At 44.5% G+C, this 17,906-nt stretch overlaps 1 protein-coding gene across 1 annotated transcript; it reads left to right on the forward strand.

Annotated features, from left to right (window-relative positions):
- Positions 1-233: 233 nt before the first annotated feature.
- Positions 234-11,700, forward strand: LOC109577697 (serpin B11). Its single transcript, XM_019986451.2, is given in 8 exon segments — positions 234-401; positions 1,731-1,751; positions 3,325-3,453; positions 5,137-5,254; positions 6,550-6,692; positions 7,333-7,444; positions 7,447-7,487; positions 10,867-11,700. Coding segments are annotated over 8 exon segments (1,137 nt in total). The 3' UTR covers positions 11,272-11,700.
- Positions 11,701-17,906: the final 6,206 nt, after the last annotated feature.

Raw genomic sequence — 17,906 nt, forward strand, 5'->3', positions numbered from 1 at the left:
ACAGTAAATCTTCTCTTCATGAGAATAAAGAACTACTGTGAAGGCCCTCCCCCACCTAGCGTTTATTAGCTCCTTAGACAGTGTGACAGCAGGCTGTAACTCCTCATGAAGCAGTGGGCTCAGACGCTTCCATTTACGGAAGGTCATAACTGAATGCTCAATATTATCTTTGCCTCCAGGTAAGTCTGAGATATTTTTTTTCCCTTCCATTCTCAGGTAGGGCTTTGCTGAAAATGGATTCCCTCAGCACAGCAAACGTTGAATTTTGTCTGGATGTGTTCAAGGAGCTGAACTATAACCACGCAGGAGACAATGTCTTCTTCTCCCCGCTGAGTCTTCTTTATGCTCTTAGTATGATCCTCCTGGGAGCCAGAGGGACCAGCGCAGAGCCGATGGAGAAGGTACTGGGCACAGCAGGAGTCCCAGGTGGCCTGGGGTCTTCCTCAGAATGACTTACACTCTATACCCAGAAAACGCTGCCATCCTGTGAAAGAACCACACGTGGGCAAAGCACATTTCTTATGACTAATAGCTTAGATAATGCTATACATTATAATGCAAATAACACAATGCATGCCATGCTCAATCTCTTTCTTGCCATCAGCGCTTTCACACATAAATGACTGAAATTTACTTTCATAGTTTATCTTTACAGTGGTTTAAACATGCCAGAGAACACATATATGGTATGATTCTTGCCCTCTACAGTTTCAATTTACAATAAAATGAGTCTCTATCAGAAACTAACATAGTATTGTAGAATAATTATATCCCAAATGAAAAAATAAAGGAGTTAAAAAAAATGACCAAATTCAGTAAAAAAAAAAAAAAAAAAGACTGTGTAAAAGTTATCCAGTTTTTTACAGTGCTCATTTATGCATTTGAAGTTCATACCAGCCCTGTGTGTTAGGGGTAGGAATTGTTATCCCCATTTTACAGATGGGGAAACAGAGACTAACCTGAGACGAGAGAAGAACGGGTGACATAGGCTGATATGCAGTGGTTTCCCACCATACATACGTACACATACATTCACACATGTGTATACATATGTATGTATATACGGCTTCCCAGGTGGCACTAACGGTAAAGATCGCCTGCCAAGGCAGGAGATGCAAGAGATGCAGATTCAATCTCTGGGAGAGAAGATCCCCTGGAGGAGGAAATGGTACCCCACTCCAGTATTCTTGCCTGGAAAATTCCATGGACAGAGGAGCTTTTTTTTTTTGCTATGAAAAGTCTAGAAGGATATCACTTAATAACTCCCAGGGTATTTGCACATCTTATTATTGTTTGTCCTTTATTCCATATTTTGATGCACTTTTAGGATTTTATTGCATTTAAATAAATAATTTAGCGGGAAACCATGCAGCATTTGCACAGCCCCGGAGGAGCTGTCAGTGCCTGCCTGGAGACAGTGGCAGAGGGGCTGAAGAGTCTGTGAGCCGGAGCTCAGGGCCTGGTGCCAGACAGGCAATGCGGGTCGGGGCCAAGTGGATTAACCTCATGAACTCAATTTCCCTAACAGAAAATGAGGATAATAGTATCTACTTTAAAAGTTGTCGGGAGGATTAAGTAAGATATGCAAAGGCTTAGTTCAGGATTTGGATATAACATCATTAAACATTAGTTCTTACTAGGTCTTTATCTCAAGTGGAAAACCTTGTAGCTGTCAGCCTCTGTAGACTGTGTGTTCCTTTTGATGCCAGTCTATCTCATTTGTTTTCTAGGTGCTTCACTTTAATCATATTGTAGAACCATCAGGACCAGCGTTCAAGGCCTTGGCTAAGATATGATAATATCTCTGCTGAGCTGTCAAATGCTCTTTGATAAAGAGCGCCAAGAAATAATATAGTCCAGGCATTGAGTGGCAGAGCACTTTATTGATTCATAAGCACGCGAGTGATGAATCCTCGGTTTCCTCCTTTAATCCTCCTGAGGGTGACTGGCCAATAGGATTAATGCAATGGTAGTGACAACCACAGTAAAGCCCCCAGATTTTATCATCTGATTTTTGTCATCCTCATTCAGCTTTCTGTTCTCTTATGAACTGTGCCCCACGGTGAGTCTGCCAGGCTCTTCTATGTAGGGTCAGGTCTTCAGTCCAATGAGGGGACTGAGAAAGAACCTGATGCTTTACCTTTTAAATCTATAGCAGGAAAACAGGGCCTGATGCCACCCAACCTACGTGCTCCAGGACTGTGGTCTCTGTTCTTTCTAATAGAAGGATGCCTTTTGACATCAAAACTAGATAGAACTGCCACATGGAAACATATGTATGCTTGATTGTGATTGAGGAAAGACACACATGCCTAGAGCCACAGAGTACTTGCTTCATGGAACCCTTATTGTTAGGAGATTGGAGCCCATAGTTCGGGAACATTCACTTTGGGCAATAGAGGCATAAACCCTGCTGCTGCTGCTGCTAAGTCGCTTCAGTCGTGTCCGACTCTGTGCGACCCCATAGATGGCAGCCCACCAGGCTCCCCCGTCCCTACAGTTCCCATGAACTCAGGTGCATCAAATTGAAGAGGAGGAGACGGGAGAGGGGAGGAGGGGGTGAGATGTATGGAGAGAGTAACATGGAAACTTACATGACCGTATGCAAAATAGATAGCCAACGGGAATTTGCTGTATGTCCCAGGGAACTCAAACAGGGACTCTGCACCAACCTCGAGGGTGGGATGGGGAGGGAAGCAGAGGGAGGTTCAGGAGGGAGGGGATATATGTGTACTTGTGGCGGATTCATGCTGAGGTCTGACAGAAAACAGCAAAAGTCAGCAAAGCAACTATCCTTCAATTAAAAAAAAAAAAACATGCTTAAGTGAATTGCTTCTGTGATGGACAGATGGGTGTGTCAGGTCAGTTCAATAAAGAGCTCAGTATTTGATTAAATGATCACATAGAAAATGGAGACATTGAAAGGAGCATGAGAGATAGAGAAGGAAAGTGATTCTTTAGGCGCAAAGGCAACAATCACACTTGGATCATCGCTCTGAAAATCCCCACTAGGATCTCTTCATTAAAATGTCTGGTTTTGGGTTAAACCACGAGAGCTGACAAGTCCTTGTGTGTTTGCGGTAGTTTACAATTCTGCACATGGTCTGTAGCCAAAGTCCCAGAGTGCCGAGATTATTGTGGGAGAGGAAACCTGGAGAAGGAGAAGGCTTTCCATTGCCAACTCTTGCTTTGTTCATACTCACTGCCCTTCTATTCAGAGGCAAACGTCCTGCTCTCTGGTTATTGCTTTCACATTATTTATACTCTCTAATGGCAAGAAATCAAGCAATTTAATACTCCCTTCTTTATTTACTGGTGCTTCAGTGCAACCAAGCTGGAAGGATTCACTCAGACTTAGGAGTCTTTTTCTCCCAGATCAATAGGCCAGACTCTAACTATACCCTCAGCATCGCCAACAGACTCTACGGGACAAATGCGATGGCACTCCATGAGGTAAGTCCCTCTGGAACAGTTGTCAACAGCTTTCTTGGCATCCTCTGAATTTCACATTATAAAATAAAACGAAGGATAAGAAGCATCACATGATATTCATCTTCAAGAGATTACATTTGAGCGGAAATAGAGTCTCAGTGAAATGGTTTTTACCAAACTCCTATTTAAGGTTGTGAAATGTCACATAACTTCCTGCAAATCGCCAGTGTTGCCCAAGAGTAAGGTCATGGATGAAACACAAAACAAATTTGGTAATAATTATCCCTTATGAGCCAGAAAGAAAACAAAACATATTTCTCATCTCTCTTTTAAAGGTCCTTAATGGCAGAATATTGAGAGTTAATGGAAAGTACACTGGGCTGGGAGCCAAGAGAGCTGTTCCCATTGAGGCATGACTTTGGACAAATATCTTTCACCTGTAAAATGAGAGGATTAGCCTACGTTCTTTCTAGTTCCCAAATTCTAACGCGAATGATGCCATTTTCCAGTGGCATTTACATATACAGTTTTACTGAGTGTTTATTATGTGCCAGTCATTCTACTCAATCTCACGTATTCCTCACACAGTCCTGTAAGATGTAGCTATAAAATTGTTATCAGTTCTACAATCATGAAGCAGATTCTATAAAGGCCACAGACATAAAGTGACAAAGCCTAGATTTGACCTCTATCTAAACTCATCTTCTTGTATATTAAATACTACATTATTCTGCAATGATTGAGGTGAAATCCTAGATTCAGTGACACAGCTTTGGTTTGACCAGTGTGACTTAGATGTCAATCAACCCTGAATATTCACTGGAAGGACTGAAGCTGAAACTCCAATACTTTGGCCACCTGATGAGAAGAGCCGACTCATTGGAAAAGACCCTGATGCTGGGAAAGAGTGAAGGCAGGAGGGGAAGACAGAGGATGAGATTGTTGGATGGCGTCACTGACTCAATGGACATGAGTTTGGGTAAATTCTGGGAGATGGTGAAGGACAGGGAGGCCTGCTGCTGCAGTCCATGGGGGTCACAAAGAGCTGGACATGACTGAGCAACTGGGCAATGACAACTTAAATGTTAGCTGGGTGAAGCGAAATGCAGCCTTGAATTTCTAATGTTCTTCCCTAGCCTGGTGGTGCAGGCTACGTCTTATACTCAACAAGATTTGGATTGTCAGAGTTTTTCCAACTTAGTGTGGCCCATCTTGGTATCATAATTTCAGAGGTATTTCCTTCTATAGCCCTAGAAGTGTAAAGAGAATGTTTATGGACAGGACCTGAAGTAAGGGGATTAACAACTATAGGCCCCTCTCTCATTCTTTTGTCTCCTTCAAAGCTGTCATGATCTGGGTGTAATTGTAAATAGATGTTGACTTGAGACAATGATGATTACATCTGACATGAGAAGCTGACTTGAGAAACTCCCCATTAGTTTCATTAGGTTGTCTCGGTCTCTGTCAGAAGATACCGATATCCCAGGATTCTGTCTGGAGAAACTCCCACCGCATGGGCTGTGAGCAGTCACGTAAGCATGTTCCAGCCGCAGCTGGACGCAGCTCAGGGCAAGAACTGGGTCTAGGGCCAGACTTTACTCTCAGTTAAGCTTTCCCTGGATTCAGGCACAAAAGAATCCAGTTAAGCAGTAACTTTCCTTACACTATTTTTTTGGTGTTATGCAACTATCCTTTCTTTTACAGCAATACTTACACTGTTCTGAGAAATTGTATCAAGCCAGGCTGCAAACTGTTGATTTTGAATGGTCTGCAGAAGAAACAAGGAAAACCATCAATGCTTGGGTTGGAAGTAAAACTGCTGGTGAGGATAAGTCAACCACGTGTCTCCAAACTTTATTCGAGCTGTACTGATAAACTTGCTGAGTTAACGTTAAGGAGGAAGCTAGATGTACTTGTTTAGATTAGTGTCCGGCCTCAGTTTGGGGCTCTGTGCCTAGAATAATGCCTGGCACATGAAAGTTTTGTAAAAATTTTGAGCGTAGATTGATTAGTGTTGTCTGTCATTACAGATCCACATGCTGTGTATTTGTTTAGACTGTTATCGTTATTTTGTCATTAATTTGTGTATTTATTTATCCATTCATTTGTGTGTGTATATATATATATATACACATATGTATATATATAATCAAATGATGTTCATCATTGTTATTACGTGCTAGGTATTATGTTTGGCCCAAAAGTTCAATAAAAATGAAAGCTCTCATCAAGCTTAGAGTCTGATATTTCATATACCCCTGTTTCATATTGTATGATAGATTATATTCCAAAAAAATGCTATAAATTGCAACACTCCAAAATGCTCCAAGAAGGCTTGGTGTTGCATCTTGATCAATATATTTACAGCAAGAAATTCTTGGTATAGTTTTATAAATCCTGATTTTTCAGATACATTTTTATTTCAAATGTTGGCATATATGCTTGTGATACACGAAGGTTAGCATACTGAAAGGACCAGTGTGTCTTTGGAATATGTAACATATTTGCAATTGGTAAGGTACTGGTAACTATAAAGCCTGATAGATATGAAAAGTAAGCCACAGGAGATGATTCCCTGGTGGCTCAGATGGTAAAGAATCTGCCTGCAATGCAGGGGACTCAAGTTTGATCCCTGGGTCAGAAAGATCCCCTGGAGAAGGAAATGGCAACCCACTACATATTCTTGCCTGAAAAATCCCGTGGACAGAGGAGCCTGGCGGGCTACAGTGCAGGGGGTCACAAAGATTGGGGCGCGACTGAGCAACTGACACACTATGGGAGATGATTATAGAATTTTTTAAAAAGCAGTTATATGTATAAGAAAGCATAGGATATGGCTAGTTACAAGACAGGTTGATTCATACCTAACATACTTGGTATTCCTTGAATGCCAGCTTCTGATTAGATATAACAAAGCTTTCAATATTCTTTGAAATAAACTTCATTTGACAAGAACATGCTTTATGGCCACAGATGAGGGAATTCTTCTGGGATCTCAAATCTATAATTAGCCTTAACAAAGGCTCCAAATTTCTTGTAACTCTTCAACTCTCTACTATCAATAAGTTCAAATCCAAATATATTATTTATTCTTTTTTTTGTTGTTGTCGTTACAAGGAAAAGTCACTAACCTCTTTGGAAAAGGCACGATTGAGCCCTCCTGTGTCATGGTCTTGGTGAATGCCATATAATTCAAAGGACAATGGCAGAATAAATTTCAGGAACGAGAAACATTTAAAACCCCTTTTCAGTTAAGTAAGGTGAGTATTTTATTTTCAGGTGGATGATCAATTTCGGAGAATGCCATATCCATTAAAGACAATTTAGAAAGTTTCAGTGAAAATACTGGTTCTAGGCTCTGTGTTTCCATGGATTTTGTTTCTGTTGCTCCCGTGAAGTGATGGTAACCTTTCTCAATGGGGTGATCAGGAACAGAAGAAAGTTCGTCCTTTTCTTACTGTTCTTCTGGGGGTCTACATTCTTCCCAGACATGCTTTCTCTAGTAAATATTTTCTCTAGAAACACAGCAAAGTTAGTTGTACTATTTTTCTCCCAGAAAGTCTCTAATCAGATCCAAAAAAAGGAGATGACCCTATAATCTCATTTTCCCACGTAAATCACTTTATCTAGAGACCTTGCCTTTGTTTTGGGGAAACATATATGTTATCATTTTTATTAGTATGTATATTATCTGAACACAAACATTTTAAAATTAAAAAAACGTATAACCTTTGCAAAGTAGTGTCATTCAGGGTGTATTCTGTCATTTCGGTTTTACCCACGCCTTTCTGGTGCTAATGCGGTTACCCTTGTTATTCTGAAAGGAAAATCAGTATGTGTACCTGTACACACACGCATGTAACCGTACCATCTAATTACAACTTTTTGTTTTAAACATAGGGTAAAAGTGTGACTGTGGAGATGATGCACCAGACTGGGAAGTTTAAACTGGCCCTCATCGAGGAACCACAGATGCAGGTTTTGGAGCTGCCCTATGTCAACAGCACACTCGGTAGATCATTCTGCTTCCAGTGGGCACGGCTGACATAGACCAGGTGAGAATGTGTGGTGAAGATGCGGGCGTGTGTGCACGCACACGATGTGTGTTTATGAAGACGCGGTGTGTGTGCACGCACACGATGTGTGTTTAATGCTAATGTGCGGTGAAGACGTGGGTGTGTGTGCACCCACACGATGTGTGTTTAATGCTAATGTGCAGTGAAGACGCGGGTGTGTGTGCACCCACACGATGTATGTTTAATGCTAATGTGCAGTGAAGACGCGGGTGTGTGTGCACGCACACGATGTGTGTTTATGAAGACGCGGTGTGTGTGTGCACGCACATGATGTGTGTTTATGAAGACGCATGTGTGTGTGTGCACGCACATGATGTGAGTTTATGAAGACGCGGTGTGTGTGCGCACGCACATGATGTGAGTTTATGAAGACGCGGTGTGTGTGCACACGCACATGATGTGTGTTTATGAAGACGCGGTGTGTGTGCGCACGCACACGATGTGTGTTTATGAAGACGCGGTGTGTGTGCACACGCACACGATGTGTGTTTATGAAGACGCGGTGTGTGTGCGCACGCACACGATGTGTGTTTATGAAGACGCGGTGTGTGTGTGCACGCACACGATGTGTGTTTATGAAGACGCAGTGTGTGTGCACACGCACATGATGTGTGTTTATGAAGACACAGTGTGTGTGCACACGCACAAGATGTGTGTTTAATGCTAATGTACTGTGAAGACACGGTGTGTGTGCGCACGCACACGATGTGTGTTTATGAAGACGTGGGCGTGTGTGTGCATGCACACGATGTGTGTTTATGAAGACGCGGTGTGTGTGTGCACGCACACGATGTGTGTTTATGAAGACGCAGTGTGTGTGCACACGCACATGATGTGTGTTTATGAAGACACAGTGTGTGTGCACACGCACAAGATGTGTGTTTAATGCTAATGTACGGTGAAGACACGGTGTGTGTGCGCACGCACACGATGTGTGTTTATGAAGACGTGGGCGTGTGTGTGCATGCACACGATGTGTGTTTATGAAGACGCGGTGTGTGTGCGCACGCACACGATGTGTGTTTATGAAGACGCGGTGTGTGTGCGCACGCACACGATGTGTGTTTATGAAGACGTGGTGTGTGCGCGCACGCACACGATGTGTGTTTATGAAGACGTGGTGTGTGCGCGCACGCACACAATGTGTGTTTATGAAGACGCGGTGTGTGTGCACGCACACGATGTGTGTTTATGAAGACGCGGTGTGTGTGCGCACGCACACGATGTGTGTTTATGAAGACGTGGGCGTGTGTGTGCATGCACACGATGTGTGTTTATGAAGACGCGGTGTGTGTGCGCACGCACACGATGTGTGTTTATGAAGACGCGGTGTGTGTGCATGCACACGATGTGTGTTTAATGCTAATGTGAGGTGAAGATGTGGGTGTGTGTGCACACGCACACGATGAGTGTTTAATGCTAATGTGCAGTGAAGACACAGTGTGTGTGCACACACACACGATGTGTGTTTATGAAGGCGCGGTGTGTGTGTGCACACACACGATGTGTGTTTATGAAGGCGCGGTGTGTGTGCACGCACACGATGTGTGTTTCGTGACCATAGTGTTGCCCTCACTGATTCTTTCAGGTTCAACAGTTCTGCCAGGTGCTGTGAGAGCAAAGGACAGACATCCCGAAGTCCCTGACTTCAGGATGATGTATTTAGGGAGAACAATCTATTCTTCCTTTAAAAAAGGGGCATCTGGAGGCAGAAGTGCCTGTGGTACCAGTTCACACACACATGCAGATGCACACACACACACACACTCACACACTGGTCATTGGACGTTTGGGAAACCCCTTTCTATAGCGGACTTCCCTTGTGGCTCAGACAGTAAAGAATCTGCCTGCAGTGTGGGAGACCTGGGTTTGATCCCTAGGTTGGGAAAGTAGGGAAGTCTTCTGGACATCCCTGGGCTGGGGTGTGTGCTCTGGAGCTCTAGGAAGAGCATCACAGTCCAGGCTGTAAGAACACGTGTGGCAGAGGTGTGGCCACTGCAGGGGGAGCTCAGTTCTCTGGAGGTCTGTGGGCTTCAGTGAAAGATACCTGGAGGCATTGAGCACTTGGAAGCAGTTTAGAAGTGGTCTTTTTTACCTTTGGGCTGTGCCGTGAAGTATGTGGGTTTTTATTCTCCAACTAGGATCAGACCCGTGCCCCCTGAATTGGAAGGGTGGAGTTTTAAACACTGGACTGCCAGGGACATCCCAGAAGTGGTTTTTATTAAATTGTGATTCATGTATTTAATTATTCATTCATTCATACACCAAACATTGAGTGTCCACAGCATGCTGAAAACTCTGCTGTGTTCTGGAAACACAGACGAATCTGTGGTTACAACACAGAGTTGAATGTGTAAGGAGCGCTGTGACAGACCCTGCAGAAAAGGAAGAACAGAGTCCAAATTTGAGTGAGGAAATCAGGAAGGCATCCTAGTAGAGCAATCTCGATGCCAGCCTCACTGGATAAGTAGGAGATGAAGAGGAACAAAGGCAGTGCCTGTTGCTCCAGCCAGAGAAAGGGACACGTGCCAATGCCTTGGAAGTATGAGGCAGCGAGGGGGGTCTGACAGGAAGTCGTGGTGACGTGGATCAGGGCAGAGAAGCACAGAGGGCAAGGAGGCTTAGGAATCAAACCACCTTCATTTTATGTCTGAGTTTATACTGTCAGGATGGGGAAAAATGTGACAAAAATGTTTTCAACTCTTGTAATAGATTGATGGGGTTTGCCATACTGGTTTGGAGCTGCAGGGAGGTCTGAACAGAGAGTTTCAAATCACCAAGGGTAGAATTTGAAGGGCTTCAGAAACTCTTGAAACTGGATGTAGGGTGAGAGGTCTGAGTTTTGAGACTGCTTGGGGGGAAATCGGAGCATAGACCCAGGAACTGAATTGCTGGGTGAAGGCAGAGGACATCCAGGGTTCAGAAGCTTCTGGCACAATGAGGGCAGGACATGCGATTAGAGCGGCAAAACCAGCTCATAAAGGAGACGTGACTCATGTTTCAGATGTGCGTGCCCAGAAGAGATGGTTGAATTCATCCAGGAAATGGGGCACAAGGACTTCACGGCAATACAGGGAGTTTAAGAGATGCCTCCCTGCTGAGGAAATGAGGCAAAAGAGTGTAGGATACACATCGACAAGTTTAATCATGAAGCATCAGTGAGAAGTAGACAGGAGAAGAGGGGAGGTGTGGCTGCACATGAGGTTTTTGTTTTTTCAGACAGGACTTGAGTACATTTTAAAGGTAGAGAAGAAATTGATGTTGAATTGTTGACGCCAAGAATCAGAAAGCAAATAGCATTGAACATTCAGGGTGTGTGTTCAGCTCCTGTGGTCTCCACCCGTGTTTTGTCTCTTAGGTAGAAAAGCAGCTGAACTCAAAGACCTTTCAGGAATGGACCAGCCCGCCCAACATGGTGGAGAGGGACGTGGAAGTGCATCTCCTGAGATTCAAACTGGAGATCAAGTACGAGCTCAATTCCCTGTTAGAGTCCCTCGGGATGACAGACATCTTCAGCCAGGTCAAAGCAGATCTTTCTGGAATATCACCAGTCAAGGGCCTCTTTGTATCAAAGATCATCCACAAGTCCTACGTGGAGGTCAACGAGGAGGGCACGGAGGCAGCTGCGGCCACTGGCGACATCCTGGTAGTAAAAAGACTTCCCATCCGAGCTCAGTTCGTGGTGAACCACCCCTTCCTGTTCTTCATCAAGCACTTTCACACCAACACAATTCTCCTCTGTGGCAAGCTGGCCTCTCCCTGAGCAGAGTGGGTGGAGCAAGGCTCAGGGTCACAGGGGAGGGCAGTGACCAACCGCGACTAAAAGTGGGTCCCACCTCACCCTGCTCCGTGCCTCAGTTTGCGCCTCTGAGAAATGGGTCTGGGACATCTCCTAGCTTATCTCATGAGTTGGTGAAGCCTCAGATGATGGTCATCATGGAAGAAGCTATAGCTACAGACAAGCCTCTGTCTCTCATCTTTGGGGCCTCGTTTAAGTGTTGTCTGGGTGATATGATCCAGTCAGTGGGAAACAGTTTAGAAGATTAGATTTTCTTGACTTGTTTGTATCAGTGAGCTCTTGGTTAAGTGGCCGCTTTACCTTTGGAAGAACAATGTAAAGGCTTCAACTTTGGCTGGATCTTAAAATCTGTTATTTTCCTTGTATATGTAAATATAACATCATGAATTCTGTATTGACTATAATAAATACATGAAATGCCTTAAATTCTTGGAGGATTTTTAGTACTCTGCAGCAACTCAATACATATGAGAAAAGACTGGATAAGTGGAAGTCCGATTCAGTGCACATTTTAGTAGAATCTTTGGCTAAATCTTTTTAGGCTCTAAATTGAATCAGATTTTTCTTTCCCTCCCTCCCTCCCTCCCTCCATCCATCCTTCTCTCTCTTTCTCAATAGTGTTTAGTTGTTTACTCACTAAGTTGTGTCCAACTCTTTTGCTACTCATGGACTGTAGCCCTCCAGGCTCCTCTGCCCATGGGATTTTCCAGGCAAGAATACTGGAGTGGGTATTTCCTTCTCCAGGAAAGGTATTGCCATTTTCTTCTCTAGGGGTTCTTCTCAACCCAGGGATAGAACCGGTATCTTATGCATTGGCAGGTGGATTCTTTACTGCTAAGCCACCAGGAAGCCCTCAATATTCACAATAATGCAATGAGAAAAATTCACAACAGAAAAAAACAGACATCAATCAGAATATTTTATTAGAAAAATTTCTTAAGGACTTCCCTAGTAGTCCAGTGGTTATGATTCAGAGCTTCCACTCAAGGGGCATGGGGTTTGATCCCTGGTCAGGAAACTAAGATGCTACATGCTATTCAGTTCAGTTCAGTCAGTTCAGTTGCTCAGTCATGTCCGCCTCTTTGCAACCCCATGAATCGCAGCACGCCAGGCCTCCCCGTCCATCACCAACTCCCGGAGTTCATGCAGACTCACATCCATTGAGTCAGTGATGCCATCCACCATCTCATCCTCTGTCGTCCCCTTCTCCTCCTGCCCCCAATCCCTCCCAGCATCAGTCTTTTCCAATGAGTCAACTCTTCGCATCAGGTGGCCAAAGTACTGGAGTGTCAGCTTCAGCATCATTCCTTCCAAAGAAATCCCAGGGCTGATCTCCTTTAGAATGGACTGGTTGGATCTCCTTGCAGTCCAAGGGACTCTCAAGAGTCTTCTCCAACACCATAGCTCAAAGGCATCAATTCTTCGGTGCTCAGCTTTCTTCACAGTCCAACTCTCACATCCTTTTTTAAAAAGAAATCCTCCTTAATTTCTATTTGTGGTAACATGAAGTGATGATCAGATAATAGTGTTCATAATACATTCACTGCCTTCTCAGTGTCATCTTGACGAATGCTTCCTTCCAGAACTCTCTCAGAGGGCTGAACACAAGAGTCCCTCAAATCCCCCTTCTCTTACACTGTCTTAGAACAGTCAGTTCCAAGACCACCATTGATTCCCTCCTGCAGTGATGGGCCACCATCTTACTATTGCCAGTGCTGGCGGACAAGGATGGATTTTCAACTTCCCTAATGATGCTAAGTTAAATACACAGGGTGACAATATACAGCCTTGACATACTCCTTTTCCTATTTGGAACCAGTCTGTTGTTCCATGTCCAGTTCTAACTGTTGCTTCCTGATCTGCATACAAATTTCTCAAGAGGCAGATCAGGTGGTCTGGTATTCCCATCTCTTTCAGAATTTTCCACAGTTTATTGTGATCCATACAGTCAAAGGCTTTGGCATAGTCAATAAAGCAGAAATAGATGTTTTTCTGGAACTCCCTTGCTTTTTCCATGATCCACACAAGCTGGAATCAAGATTGCCGGGAGAAATATCAATAACCTCAGACATACAGATGACACCACCCTTATGGCAGAAAGTGAAAAGGAACTCAAAAGCCTCTTGATGAAGGTGAAAGTGGAGAGTGAAAAAATTGACTTAAAGCTCAACATTCAGAAAACGAAGATCATGGCATCTGGTCCCATCACTTCATGGGAAATAGATGGGAAACAGTGGAAACAGTGTCAGACTTTATTTTTGGGGGCTCCAAAATCGCTGCAGATGGTGACTGCAGCCATGAAATTAAAAGACGCTTACTCCTTGGAAGGAAAGTTATGACCAATCTAGATAGCATATTCAAGAGCAGAGACATTACTTTGCCAACAAAGGTCCATCTAGTCAAGGCTATGGTTTTTCCTGTGGTCATGTATGGATGTGAGAGTTGGACTGTGAAGAAGGCTGAGCACCGAAGAATTGATGCTTTTGAACTGTGGTGTTGGAGAAGACTCTTGAGAGTCCCTTGGACTGCAAGGAGATCCAACCAGTCCATTCCGAAGGAGATCAGCCCTGGGATTTCTTTGGAAGGAATGATGCTGAAGCTGAAACTCCAGTACTTTGGCCACCTCATGCAAAGAGTTGACTCATTGGAAAAGACTCTGATGCTGGGAGGGATTGGGGGCAAGAGGAGAAGGGGACGACAGAGGATGAGATGGCTGGATGGCATCACTGACTCAATGGACGTGAGTCTGCATGAACTCCGGGAGTTGGTGATGGACAGGGAGGCCTGGCGTGCTGCGATTCATGGGGTCGGAAAGAGTCGGACATGACTGAGCGACTGATCTGATCTGATCTGATCTGAATGATGCTAAAGCTGAAACTCCAGTACTTTGGCCACCTGATGTGAAGAGTTGACTCACTGGAAAAGACTCTGATGCTGGGAGGGATTGGGGGCAGGAGGAAAAGGGGATGACAGAGGATGAGATGGCTGGATGGCATCACCAACTCGATGGATGTGAGTCTGAGTGAACTCCAGGAGTTGGTGATGGACGGGGAGGCCTGGCGTGCTGCAATTCATGGGGTCGCAAGGAGTCGGACACGACTGAGCCACTGAACTGAACTGAACTGAATTGGGACCCTGAAGGATGCATGCATGCTTAGTCATGTCTGACTCTTTCTGACACCCTATACAGTAGCCACCATGCTCCTCTGTCCATGGGATTTTTAGACAAGAATACTGGAGTGGATTGACAGTTCCTTCTCCAGGTAACTTCCAGACCCAGGGATTGAACCTGGTTTCCTGTGCTGCGGGCAATCTCCTGAATTATAGGGGGATTCTTTAGTGACTGAGCCACCAGGGAAGCCCTTATTCTTTAATAATAAAATATAAAGTAGCAAGCAAACAATGATTTCCAGAGAGTATAAAACTGAAGAACACCTCCTAAAATACCATGTGACGTTGCCCCACGGCACTGAGTGGCTGCACGTGCTCTTCTAACGATCCTTTACCGAGTGCATCTGTCACACGGCACAAAGCCAGGAAACCACCTTGGCCTAGCTCATGGATAACCCAGCATCTGTCACACGGCATAAAGCCAGGAAGCCACCTTGGCCTAACTCACGGATAACCCAGCAAGTTCAACTGCAGAACTATGAGAACCACAGTGCAACTATGATGGGTGTGAAAAAATGAGTTGTTTCTTGGCATCTACTTTTCACCTTAAACATCTAGGAAAGACCACAGAGGCAGTCTGTCTGGTGGATGCTGGGTCCTTCTCCATGGCCCCCGGTGTGTGCTGTACAGGAGCTCAGCAGAGCCGTGGGACCAGGCATGGGGCTGGGGGGGTGACCATGGCTGACAAGCCGTAGGACCTCCCTCCCTGACAGAGGCTCAGAGTGAGTGTCCAGTCACAGCCTCCATTCCAGAACCTCAGAGTCCCCCGAAGGGGTGGGAATTGAGCTGATGGTCACCATTACAGAGAGGGCTGCAAGAGCACCAATGGGCCCTGGGCAGAGACACAGGACTTGGAGAGACAGTGACTAAACCAGCTGCTGGGCGTGGAGGAGGGGGTCACGCTCCTGAGGCTTTGCTGTGTGAAGCCAGGAGCTCCTCGAGCACCCAGTGCTGGGTATGGAGAACATAGCTGTTTTCACTCTCTCACAGAGCTATTTTTCTTAAACTTGAGTATAGTTGCTTTATAATGTGTTCGTTTCTGCTGCACAGCAAAGTGAATCAGCCATCGTTGTTTTTCAGTCACCAACTCGTGTCCACCTCCTTGTGACCCCATGGACTGCAGCACGCCATGCCTCCCTGTCCATCACCAACTCCCAGAGCTTGTTCAAACTCATGTCTATTGAGTCGGTGATGCCATCCAACCATCTCATCCTCTGTCATCCCCTTCTCCTCCTGCCTTCAATCTTTCCCAGCATCAAGCTACATATACATATATCCCCTCTTCCTTGGGTTTCTTTCCCATTTAGGTTGCTACAGAGCAGTGAGTAGAGTTCTCTGAGCTATTCGGTAGGTTCTCATTAGTTACCTATTCCTGCCTTGTATCAATAATGTATTTGTGTCAACCACAATCTCCTCTTCACCCCACCCCTCTTCCTTCCTTTGGTGTCCACACGTTTGTTCTCTCTGATTGTGTCTCTGTTTCTGCTTTGCAAATAAATTTACCTATACCATTTTTCTAGATTCCACATATATGCATTGATACATATTTGTTTTCAAAGAGTTAATGTTATACGTCAATATATCCCAGTAAAAAATGGGCAAAGGACTTAAATATGCATTTCTCCAAAGAAGGCATGCACATGGCCAACAGGTACGCAAACAGGTGTGCAGCCTTGCTGATCATCAGGGACATGAATCGAAATCATAGCATCGCCTCACACCTGTTAGCATGGCTGTCATCAAAAAGAGACAAAGTTCAAGAGGCAAAAGTTTAAATAAAAGGGAGCTCTTGGTCACCATGGGCGGGAAGTTGATTCACCCATTATTGACAATAGTAGAGAAGTTCCTCAAAAACATTGAAAGTAGAACTACCATATGATCAGCAATCCCACTTCTGGTTATACATCCAAAGGAAATGAAATTGATATCTGCACTCCTGTGTTCACTGCAGCATCTATTACAACAGCCAAGACACGGAAGCAACCTGTGTCCACCACTTCAAGCTATGAAACCATTCTGCGTGATACCGAACTGGAGGACACCGTCATTATACTCTTGGCCAAGTGTAGAGGATGCGAAATACAGAGAGAACACGAGGTAAGCTATGGAATTTAGTTAATGATAATGTAGTTAAGTAATCAAATTAATTACTAACGTTAACTAAAATAATGCAGGCTTACGATTTGTAACCCGTGTGTTGCTAATGGTGGGTTAGCAGCTGAGGACACTGGGGGGAGGGAGGAGAGCATGTGAAAGCTCTGTGTCCTCTCTGCTCAATTTTTCTGAAAATCTGAAATGATTCCAAAACACTACTATTAATCAAAATCTAAAGACTATGAGTTTAAAAATAAAGGAAGTGGGGAACAAAGTAGGAAGGGGTATATCCTTTACCTGGCTTTCAAAAAACCCAGAAAGTCTCTACATTTCGTCAAGTGTTCTCTGATGGTATTTTGTTTTCATTTCTCTTGACTTTATTCCTTCTGATACTTGGAAGTTCTTCTGAGTTTATCAATGGTCTTTTGTTCCCCCTCTTGTTGCAAGAACACTGAGCCTCCAGACTGGTGTTTGGGACACATGACTCAGACAAAACAGCTGCTTGCCTAATGCATTCACATCCACACCTCTCAGCCCTGGGAAGCCTGGTACCCACCACGCGCTGTAGATAGCATCACACTAGGTTCTGAGTCACGGTGCATCAGTGGTCAACTTGTACAGGCATCTCTGCTCAGGGTGTCTCCTCCAGGTTAAATTGCTGCAAATTTAAAAGGCAAAGTGAGAGAGAAACAGAACAAAACAAAACAGTATTTGGGTCAGTGGTGAGTGAGAGGTTTGTTTGTGTATTTACGATAAATCCAGTTTTTCCTCTTTACCTTTGACTTGTCACTTTTTTCTCAGGAAATTTCAAGAGCTGAATGGAATGGCAGAACCAAAGTCTTCTTACTGGAGAAATCCCCCGTCCGAGTCCCGTGTGTGAGGACTCTGTCTCCTTCTCCACACGCTGTCCCCTGTGGAGCCTGGGTGATGGGACGGCCTTGGTCCCGGTGTGGCTGGCTCCATCGTGGCTCACTTCTGCTGTCTCATGATGTCCTCTGCATAGAAGTTAAATAAGCAGGGTGACAATATACAGCCTTGACGAACTCCTTTTCCTATTTGGAACCAGTCTGTTGTTCCATGTCCAGTTCTAACTGTTGCTTCCTGACCTGCATACATACCTCTCAAGAGGCAGATCAGGTGGTCTGGTATTCCCATCTCTTTCAGAATTTTCCACAGTTTATTGTGATCCATTCAGTCAAAGGCTTTGGCATAGTCAATAAAGCAGAAATAGATGTTTTTCTGGAACTCTCTTGCTTTTTCGATGATCCAGTGGATGTTGGCAATTTGATCTCTGGTTCCTCTGCCTTTTCTAAAACCAGCTTGAACATCAGGAA

Source organism: Bos indicus, chromosome 24, assembly GCF_029378745.1.
Source record: "Bos indicus isolate NIAB-ARS_2022 breed Sahiwal x Tharparkar chromosome 24, NIAB-ARS_B.indTharparkar_mat_pri_1.0, whole genome shotgun sequence".
NCBI lineage: Eukaryota > Metazoa > Chordata > Mammalia > Artiodactyla > Bovidae > Bos > Bos indicus.